This window comes from Haemaphysalis longicornis, unplaced genomic scaffold (genome assembly GCF_048455015.1).
Source record: "Haemaphysalis longicornis isolate Haplotype H1 unplaced genomic scaffold, Haemaphysalis longicornis Haplotype H1 scaffold_10, whole genome shotgun sequence".
NCBI lineage: Eukaryota > Metazoa > Arthropoda > Arachnida > Ixodida > Ixodidae > Haemaphysalis > Haemaphysalis longicornis.
This window is the reverse complement of record NW_027526204.1, coordinates 109,100,202-109,111,447: the sequence shown is the minus strand read 5'-3', so window position 1 is coordinate 109,111,447 and position 11,246 is coordinate 109,100,202. Positions and strand designations below refer to the sequence as shown.

The 11,246-nt window shown below is 49.5% G+C and overlaps 1 protein-coding gene across 2 annotated transcripts in view; it reads right to left on the bottom strand.

Annotated features, from left to right (window-relative positions):
- Positions 1–372: 372 nt before the first annotated feature.
- The window catches only part of LOC144159093 (uncharacterized), a 155,104-nt gene continuing 144,230 nt past the window's right edge, over positions 373–11,246 (bottom strand). For both annotated transcript variants that reach the window (XM_077690367.1, XM_077690368.1), the window contains exon 4: positions 373–9,724. In XM_077690367.1, the coding sequence (XP_077546493.1) occupies positions 9,161–9,724 (564 nt within the window). In that variant the 3' untranslated portion in view covers positions 373–9,160. The remainder of the gene's footprint in view (positions 9,725–11,246) is intronic.

Genomic DNA, 11,246 nt, shown 5'->3' with positions numbered 1-11,246 from the left:
TAGTAGCAACCACAGAGAGAGAGAGAGAGAGAGAGAGAGAGACAACCTTTAATAGAAAGGGATGACCACTGGTCACGATGGGGGAAAGGAATGGGGAGGGAGGGTAAGAGAAAATAAACAAATTAATGCTGGTTGTTCCCAGTAGACTCAATAACTGGGCCAGTTCTTGGAACCTGCAATTGATGGGCCAGTGCATGGTGATCGCAATAGGGTTTGTGCACATACACCAGTTCGTTCGGGGGAGGACCCACTCAAACAACCCGTGCCATACCGCTTTTAATTGAAGTGCGGCTGCACCCACCTTGTGGTCGTTTGATGATGATGGTAGTGGCGCCCTACCGACCAACAGACACGCAAAAAGTAAGGACATCGTTTCTACAAGGAAACTCTCTCGTCATTTTTATTGCACTCTAAAAAAAGGAAGGTAATAAGGAATATGGCAGTTCATTCAATATGCTGCTCCTCAACGACGATGACAATTGGGGGTGGTGGTGGTGGTGTATGCACTCACTTTTTTTTATTCTCACACGCGTGGGGTGTATACTCATTATTGCCGCAGTGACAACAAAGCACTCACGCAATACCAAAAAAAAAAAACCCAGAACTTTTCTCATTGCACTAGAACACAAAAGAAAACCAAATATAACAACACACAAAACGTCCCTTCAGGCACACACACATTAAAAACTACGCGCCAAAGAGCGCAGCTATGCATCTAACAATGTACCCAAGAAAGGGGCACTTTTCTTTATGGCATCAGATGCAAAAAACAAAACAAAAAACAAGTCACTCAGTTCGAGCCAGTGTTACGTCCTCCTTCCTTGCTTTCGTCGAGTTAATTAAATATATTTTTTCGTTCATTAAATGGCACAATCATCACAGGCAACAGTAGAACCTAAACAGGCTTTTGAACACGCTAATAGACTACCCTGAGCCAAATATACGAGTCTTGTGAATCACCGGGGAAGTAAAAGCCAATTGGCGAGGTTAGCAACTTTGCAAAGCTAGATCAAGAGTCGCCAGTTATAATTCTCCTGGCATCATATTTTCTCGTCGTTATGGCCCATCAAAGCCGCTTTCGTTAAAAAATAAATAGAAGTAAAGCATGGGTCACTGCTTGTACACTGGACGTTATCAAGCCGGCCGCCGACGGAATTAACGCCCTCTTATACCCGTGCTACAGGAGCGTTTCGAAAGCCTTCGAGTCATTCGACTCAGATTGCACCTTTGGGCTGCCACACGACGCTTTTCAAAGGCATTTGGTCGAAATGGCATTTGAGTCGAAGGAGCACAACTGACCTTTGAGAATCTCAAAGGCCTTTGTAACGCGAACGGTCGCGCCATCAGGCGCAGTTTCTGCATGCCATAATAACAAGAACAATTATGAGTAAAACTAGGTGTTTAAAGTGCGCGATATCCCTAATTTTTCACTTCCTTTTGTTCTGTCACTCGCTCTACGATAACAAAAGAAAAAAAAAAAGAGAAACTGGCTGCCTTGTGCATATTTTGTGGGCGCTTGTAGATTCTTATCAATTTGATCAGTAATAATTGTGTTTTGCACATTTTAACTCTAAAATTAAATTTTTGCTGAGGACAAAACTTGGCAGCAGTGGCGACACCAAAACATGGCGGGCGAACGCGGAAACTTTCAACTGCCTTTGAGAATGGTCCTGTAGATCGCCGAAACTCCTTCTAGTTCAATGGCATTTGAAATTTCGCAGGTCATTCGACTCAAATGTAATTCGAAACAGTCGTGTAGCACAGGTATTATAAAGTTCGGTCACTACAAGAGTAATGCAAGGGAACATTTGACCAGGCTCTTGTTCTAGAGTCAGCTTGGAGTAATAGGGGCGTCAAATCTGGAGCAAGCAGTGTTTGTAGAGTAACAGGGACGCACCTTTTTTGTAAGAGGTTGTATAGTGAAACGGGCGCTCCCTTTTTTGGTAGTAAGGGTGTGAAATCACTTTTTGTGTGAGATGATGTATAGGGATTTTGGTGCTCCCCATTTCTTTTTTTTTTCTTGAGGTGGGGGATAGAAGGTTGAATGCTGGCTGCAGATATGACACTTTTATAACTCCACGCGTCAAGCCGTAGCTGCGATTAACTGCAAAGTATCCGTGTCAGTAGAGGAGAACAACTACACGCAGTGCAGCAGTCACCACGTAAAAATTCAATCGAAAATTAAAAAAAAAATTCATCACGTCGATTATGCAGATCATGCCGCACTGGCGTGCTTCAACGGCCAGGTTTAGGGTGGAGACACCAAATTTTCAGGAGACGCGTTCGCTCCCGAATAATGCCCGCAAACCACTGTACTGAAGTGTGCTCCAAACAATTTACCAAAACGCTTTTTTAGTTTCGACATCAAGAGCTCATGCGTGAGCTGATCACGACGTCTTTGGAAGTTCGCTGACGTCACGCATGGCGGTGTCACGTGGGCTCACAAATGACCGCCTGTTTTACACTAAAAATAAGTAAATTTCATGAACCTCCTGATTGGCTATCAAAACCTTTTTAGCATTCTCACACAGTCGGTAGCACCTGCATGCGCTCCTGTTTCACAGTGAAGGTAACATCATTTTGATTGCGCACCGACAGACTCCTGCCAAACAAAAGGCACGCCTGGCAGCGCCGAATGAAAGTCCACATAATGCGTCAGAACACAACACGCAAAAAATCGCGTGGGCGTAATTACGCTGCTCAACATTTTCTTGCGGGACGCAACGGTGAAAATGACCTCTCGCGAACAACAAACACCGGAGACAAGGGTATATCTCTTTCCACAACAATAACAAGAGCAGCAGCAGCAACAACAACAAGCGAACAACAGCGCAGAATGCCGGTCCCTTTCGAACAAAAAACGCTAAGGCCTTGTTGCTTCCGGTGGTAATGTCCCAACTCGTCTGGTTAGCTTGGGAGACATTAGGCGCTTCGCCGCTATCAAAGCGCTGTCAGGCCAATCGGCTAATGGGAAGGCTATACTCAAACACAGGGCGATTTTCCTGACGCCCTTCTAACGACACCAGAGATGACCTGCTATAACGCAACCCGGGCAACAACTTTCCTGCACTGCGGATCGAATGAGATATTTTCTGGAAGTCCCTGAAATGCCAGGTTTGTGCCGTTGTGTAGAGCAGTCGAAAGTGGTGGGAGGGCCACCGATTCCGAGACATGTTGGTGTTAAACTCAGGTTCAGGATTCCCCGCCTGGTTCTCTGCGTATCCATTGTATGCCACCCTCCCCAACGCCAGTTTTCCCCCGAGAAACGTTCGCGATAACTATTGCAGACAGTGTCACAAATAAATGAATAAAAAAGACTGATTTCTAGAAGAAAACACGATAGTCACGCCACCCAGGGCAGGGACTACGAGTTTTGTACGTGGAAAGGTCAAGTAACAGGCTGTTGGCTGCCGAATGCAAACAGCAGGCCACAGACAGCGTCAGCCCAACGGAAAACTTCGTTTATAGCTTGAACAATGGCAATGACCACGAATGGAAGGTTGGTTGCGTCCGAGCATGGCCTGGAAGTTGGCTTGGGCAGAGCTCGGCTGACCTCGCAGTTTAGGTAAGAAAAACCAAGTGCACGGAGGTCAGCCCACTAAAATAATGTTGTTTAGTGAAAGCCTTTTTTTCAAGTCCCTCTTCATAGCAGGTGGGCATCAGACGCGACTGACCGCCAAATCTCAGGCCTCGCTGATGGTCTGTCTTGGAACAGGCACCGTTACTCGCCCACGTCCACTGCTGTACACCAGAGCGAGTTTTTCGTCCGCCATAATTGTCTGCCGGAGCAAATACACTCTTGTTGGGCATTACCTTTTGGCTTGCTAAAAACAGAAAACACGCTACTTAGTAACGGTCTCTTTACACAGCGCGCACGGATGTTCCAGCTCGCGTTCGTAAACGCCGGCGGGCGTTCCGACGCCTTCCGATGCTCAAAGCCCCCCCCCAAAGAATACCGGGATTGCCCGTCGTGCCAACGAGGTCATCAACCACACGCCAAGAGCAGTCGGCCGTGCAAGGCCCGCGAACTTAATCAACCGCGTAACGCAGACTCCGCAGCTGCCTCATCGCAGCTTCGCGCACGTGTCGGGAGGTGTACAAACGCTTCGCCTGGCTGGCACCAACAGCCTCCGCACGCGGCCTCTTCATTAAACCACAGCCGACAAATACACGAGCTCACACTCTGCTCAACCACGTGCAACAAGCCGCCTGTTTCCAAAGGTGCGTTTTGCATTTAATGAGACACGTGTCCACGTTGGGCGCCAAACGTGTTTCGACGAACGCTTGCCGTTCAGTTCCTCCCTCGACGGCGGAATTTTCAGTTTTGTCCATTTGACGTCCGTTTGACCCTCCCCGTTTTGAGGGGAGCCGTGATTGGCAGAATGCCGGCGATTAGTTGTGACGCAGCATGAGGCGGGCGTCGGCTTCTGCGCACGTCATTGGCCAGAGGCTTCGCAAGTGCAACTACGTCACTACTGAAATGGGCGCGCAATGGACGTTTTTGAAACGCACACGACTGATAATACCGCACGAGGTCGGATATTCAACACCGAGCCGCTTCCACCGTGAGGGCAATTTACCCAAAAGCATCGTTACCTAGTGGCATTTTCTAGGGTTGACCAGGTGCGAATCTCACTGACCGAATATCGGTTCGGAGGGACCATTCACGCAGGGCCCAATTCTTCGATGCGCAAAGGTACATGGTTTTCAAGCGTGACTCGAACGATGCAGGCGGGGCAGACGCTGAGTGTATATCTAATCGTGAATCCATGTGGCCGAAGTCTCAAACGCGGGAGACTGACTGGACTCCATTGGGAACAAGGTCGAATGCGATTGTATAGGAGCAGATGTTTATTGATAAAGGAAATGGGCTGCTCTAGCGATACCGCCAAGTCATGCGCATCGTTATCGCTGCCCGTGAGCAATAATGATGACTGTCACCCGTTCCGTTCGTTAACGAATGATCGTCAAGCCGTTGGCGCCTTCCCCTGAGTCAGCATCCCGTCGAAACGTGCGCCATTTTTACGTCGCAAGAACTTTCGAAACATGACCGGGGCTATATTGGCTAGCCGGCCTCCTACAGGGCGGATGCCCTAACATCAGCAATCACTCTCGTGGGTCCCAAGGCAACGCACCGCTTCGAAACTAATGTAAACCACTCTTTTCTCCTTTTTAGCAGCGATCTTTGTGGGTGCTTTTTTGTCACAATAGCCAATAGAGAAATATAATTTTCGAAAGCATTCTTTTTTTTTCCCTGTATACTTGTGCCGATTATGCCGCATCACAAGTTTGGCCACAAGCCTCTGCGAAATGCCATTTCGTATTTACTAGAAATATGCTAGAAATATAGAAGTATACTAGAAACGCTGATCGCATTTTGAATAAATTTCCATCACTCCCGTGGTTACATTCCGAGCTCCCACCGAACTATAACAGACAGGAGGAGGCTAGTAGTCACCGGGATCGTTACTAGCACTGTCGGATTCACCGGAAGGTTCAGATGGTGGCTTGTCCGATAACGGGGGAAGAGGGGGGAAGGTGTTCAGAACGCCAAAAAGAATGGAAACGCGACAAGTTGGGCAATCCTGCTTGAGGAGGTATTTCAAGCCGTGCAGCAAGCTCTTGCTATAACGAAGTCCTTGGGACAAGACATTCACTTCCTTATAACCGGTACTTCGGTAACGACGGAGATGACTCTCTCTCAATGCATTGTTGGGGAGACCATGAGACACCTCAAATAAAGCGATTTTGTTACGAGGGTTAACTGGTTTTAAATGGAAAGCGGGCGATAAGTGCTGCCGCAGTGTACGTCGCTCACTCTAGCCAAATTATACGTCCACATCTGACTGGCCTGACAAAAGCTGCGAACGAAAGCGCTTCAAAAGCTGATTACATTCGTCGAGTTAGTAATGGTCATTCTATAAGCATCCAGGTAATGCACCGGCCTTGTTGACTTGTGTATACATAGAACTGTACAAATATCTCTATATACCTTTCAGCAGCTGTGTACGAGAATATATGAGAGAGACTGACGGCACCGCGATTCTGCCAACGGACTAGGATTATGTATGTCGGGCACGCGAGGTGAGGTACACGCCGTGTGCTGCAGACGGCGCCTAAAGGCGAACTCTCGTAAACTATGCAAATGTACAAACAACTTTTAAGAATCGCCGAAGGGGGAAAATATAGACGTAACAAATGAACGGACGGACTGACTCGCGGACGGACCACTTCATCATTATATATATATATATATATATATATATATATATATATATATATATATATATATATATATATATATATATATATATATATATATATATATATATATATATATATATATATATATATTTGACGCGTCGACTAGGAGCGAGAAAACGGCCGAGTGCCGATCCGCGCGCATCGCTTATGTTATGATGTGGGGACGCCTTACCAAACTATTATACATTCACTCTTCTATGCGGGGTCAAGAAACTTCCCAATGAACGGTGCCCGCAAGATGCAAACCACCGCGTAAACAGCACGACACGAAAAAAACACTCTGAGGACATTATCCGCTAACAGCTAAATCTGCCATCGCCATACAAACACTCAGCCTTTCCGTCGCTACAGAAAGGCGACACAATTCATAAGGGGTCAGAACACCACACTCCACTTTTTCCTCGCAGTCTGTTCGCACCCTCGGCGCCCCCGGACGCTTCCGGCTGCCGTGACGTCACCGAACAGACGCCCACTTTGCGGCGTAATGAGCGTGCGTGTTGCGGCAGTGTGTGTATATAGCGCCGCAAGTGTGAACACCGGGGACATTTTTTGGCGGCCCTCTAAAAATACATTGGGCGCTTTCCGCAGTGTTGTCTTCGCTCATATCCGAAGACTGGTCACCTAAGTGGCGCCCAGTTTTGGTGCTCTGTGGGTGGTCCAGGCCAGAAAGACGTCAAAATAACGAGAGCCCAATAAGCATGCGGGAAAAGGCAACACTGCTGCCAATACCAAGAAGGCATTGCTTGCTGACACACTACGTCATCGGTAACACTCGCCAGGCTAACACACGTCTCGAAGCTGTTAAATGCAAGAAGACCCGTTACACCTGCGACCCTTCGATACTATTCGAGCCGAAGGGGGCGATGACGTCACTACGCACAGTCCAAGAGCCCGACGCAGCACTGTCGAAGCTGAGCAACCGGGAGCGTACAATCCCGTCCTTGCGCTAAACTTATGTTGTAGTGCCTGAACCAGGGGGACTGACTCACTGAAGCTACAGACCACCATAGCAGGCAGCTTCCGGGTTAACTTAGTGTGTCCACACCAGTGCTTTCACACTTGGACACAAAAGCACAGCCACTTCGGCCTGGAAACCACGTCGGCGAAGCTCCAAAGCTTACAGGGGCATTGAATTCCGGTGAACTGGTTTAAGGCAGTACAGCAGGCCGAATCGAACCTACGGGCTCTGGACTAAATCGATCACGGGCACAGAACGCTTGGATGAACAGCAAGCCTGACTACCCATGGCCTGCCTGCTCAACCCTTGATCGCTGAGAGAATACTGATGCAGCCTTGAAAAACCGCGATATGGGACAGCACAGAAGGCGGTAAGGCTTTTGAATCGCTTCACTGCGGTATCAATGATAAAACATGCATCATGCCGAGGCATTTCAGTACACAGACTAGCTTAAAAGTGCCTCAGTAGGAAGGAAATGTGGCTGTGCTTTTCCAGAAATTTGTTGATAACGATGAAGCAAGGGTTGAAAAAAAATGCACCAAATGTAGAGACGAGGTGTCACTAAGCCTCTTCGATTGAAAAATGCCGGGTAGTCCGTCCGCGGTAAGTCCAAGGACTGCCCTGGGGCAAGAGGCGAGGTGTTGCTAAGCCTCTTCGATTGAAGAGTGCCGGGTAGTCGGCGGGCAGTCAGAGGACTGCCCTGGGACAAGTACTTCTTCAGCAATACAGTCCTGGACAGTCCGCACTGAGTCCGGTACTGACAATCGAAGAGGCTTTCTGTGCTCAAGTGCCTTCTCATTCTCAGGGTCAGTCGGTTAAGGCTGCAGATATCCACAGTGCTGCGACGGTCTATAGCTGAGACGGTGATAGGGGACTCCCAATGCTAGCATCGACATAGCACGTTTTCTTTTTTTGTGCACGCACAAAACACGCAAATAAGTGTACAGACGTCACAGCATTGCAGGCTTTGCGATCGTCGTCTCGTCGACCCCAACGGATGAGAACCAGAAGTGCCCATCCAAGAAAAGAAAACAAAAAAACTGAATGACGGCGCAGCATTCACACGGGCGACGGTGTCCAACGTCTGGCCACAGACAAGTCTCCAGGGCGTTAAGGTGGGAGGGAACTTACAATGGAAACGAAATGGTCGTGGAGAATGCAAACTGCAACGGCCACGGGGGAGGACTCTTCGAAGCAGTCGCTACCAGCGCAGGGCGCGTTCTTCACGGCGTAGCACAGTTCCCCGCCAGCACGCCGTTCACCCTTGCACGCACGAACGCAGGCACAAACGAGCACGCACACACACACACGCCGTTCGAGACGGAGCCTTGATTCTCTCAGCGCAGCCATGCAGTTGAAGTGTCTGCTTTTGAGAAAACACACGCCAGGTTTCGCGCACGCACCCCAAAATAAGTTAAGTGTGTCTTTGTCGAGAAATGCCGGTTGTTGTGGTGGTGCTTGTGACGAGGACGGTGTATGTCGCTGCAGGTGCCGGCGGTGTCCACGTCGCGGGGCGAGATGGGAGGCGAGGACGACAATGTTCTAGAAAGGACGGTTTAAAAAAAAATGAGACAAGAGGAGGATGTGTAGTAAGCAAGAGGAAAGAAAGAACGAGGGTCAGTCGAGGAGCGCGGGAACACACGCCACACGTGGACTCTTGCAACTCCAGTCAAAAGCGTTGGAATCAAGCCGCGCCTTAGCGGTCAAAACCCGCTGCCGCACCCTCTTCGAGGTCGCGGAAGAAGCAAGGAAAGACCTCTACTCTTGTATGTCCCACAGCCGGGGTGCTACGGCCCAAGCGAGGGTTTCCCGCCAGTCGGCGTCTTGGGTCCAAAGCTTTCGGCAGAGGTCGCGCAGTCAGCCCCCTGATACACACACAGTATGAACGTTAAAGGTGGTGGTGGTGGAGAGGGAGGAAGCGGGGTCCGTCTTCCGCTATCAGCTGGACACGGCTCGCTTCTCGAGTTCGCTCAGCGCAACGTCCACGAGCAGGTAGAGGCAGCTGAACGGGTCGCCGTCGTCCGCGGGGGACCGCTCTGCGGCGCACCCCTTGACGTCGTCGCGGAACCAGGGCGACCTCCTCTCCTCCTCGTCGTCGTCCTCTCCTTCGTCGTCCCCTTCCTCGTCGTCTCCCTCTTCGTCGTCCCCGTCGTCGTCGTCGTCCTCATCGTCGTCGTCGTCCTCGTCCCACGAAGAGGGCGACGGGTCCTCCTTGACGAGGTCCCGCTCGTGGCTCCGCTGCCAGCGCTTGGTGAGCTTGAGCGGCGAGCGCGGACAGCCCAGGCTGGCGGCGCCCTCCGAGTCGTCGCTGTTGAGGTCCTCGTCCTTGATGTTCTTGAGCGGAGCCCCCGACGCGGGCCCCGAGGCGCCTCCTCCGACTCCGAAGGGCGACGACGGGTGGTGCCGGTGCGCGGGTGACAGGTGCGGGGGCTGAGGGTGGTGGTGGTTATTGCTGCTGCCGTTGTGCACCAGCGGGGGCATCGCCGGGGGCGGTAGCGAGGCCTGCGCCAAGAGAAGAGCAGTGGTCACGCTGACGCTACGGAATATTGATCGTTGAATTAATGATTGATTGATTGATTGATTGATTGATTGATTGATTGATTGATTGATTGATTGATTGATTGATTGATTGTTGTGTTTAACGCGACGACGTTGCACATGCGATGAGGCGCACCGTAGTGGAGGGCTCCGGATTAATTTGGCCACCTGCGCATCTTTAACGTGCGCTGAAACCTCGAACGCACGGGTGTTTTCGCCTTCCGCCTCCATCAGAAAAGCGGCAGCCGCAGCAGGGAATCGAACCCGCGTCCTTGGGCTCAGTAGCAGATTGAGGAACATAATATACTCTTGAATGGAGTGGGGCGTTAGGCTGTGAGGAAAGGTTCTGACGTGCCCACGTACTTACTCAAAACATAGCTAACCGTCTGGTACAGAACTGTTCCTATTTTGAAATCTTACTTGCGTTGTTGATAAGTGTAGTGCCAATCTCACGCCGAACATTAGGTAGGATCAAAACACTGTGGGTGCAGTGATGTTGCATAGAAAAGGCACATGGAGTGACGCTTCGCCATAGACAACTTCTGACTCATACCAGGAATCAGTATGGCATGTGATGCGTATTCTGTAGGTTGCGGGTTCGGGTCACGACCGGGAAGCATGTTTTTCTCCACTTTCTGTCTTTGTTTGAAACGTTAAAAAGAAACTACACCCAGTTCCACCCAGCGTAAAGTCTGCTGAAACAACGTAGTTGTGGGTTGTATTTACGAAGATTCCGCTTAGCTTCGGCTTTCTTGCGCGCAATGTTACAGCCGTCTTAGTAGCTAATTGTCATATAATTTGTTCCCGCGGATAGTTCCGGTAGAACAATAGTTACACAACCGTTTTCTGTAACTGGACTCCTTCAGCGCATGACCATTCATTGACAGCGGAGAGTAATTACGTAACGTCTCCAAACTTCACTGTGAACCTACTAATCATGAAAAGTAAGTGAAACTCGTCGTAATGGTGGAGTCATCTTAGCGGCTAATTTTCATACAATTTGTTTCGGAATGCTTTCAGTAAGACAAGAGTTAGAGCCGTTTTATGTAACCACACTCCCTCCGTAGATGGTCATGCTTCGCTGCACAACAAGCAATGTTGGAAAGCCAGCTTACAAAGCCCAAGCTTACGCAGCTCCCTTAAAAGACAGCTTCACCTCTAAACACAAATGCATTACTGGGAAGAAATTTTTTGAAGGGTAATATAAGCCGTTTTATGTCAAAATACGAAGTCCCTAGGGCCTTTTTAAGTTGATTCATGGTTTCTTTTCTGAACAGGGCGCCGGCTTTTGAGCGACGGAGGAACCTGTTCCAGTGAGAGCGTGACCCAATACCAGGAGAGACTCTATTCAGGGCCAGCCATAGGACAGCTTTGCTGTTAAAATAAATCTATTTCAACAGGTACAAAATGATCAACCTCTACTCCTTACGCCATCTTTGGCTGCTGGCCTTCCTTACTTACATCAACGGCGCTTTCTAGTTGTCGA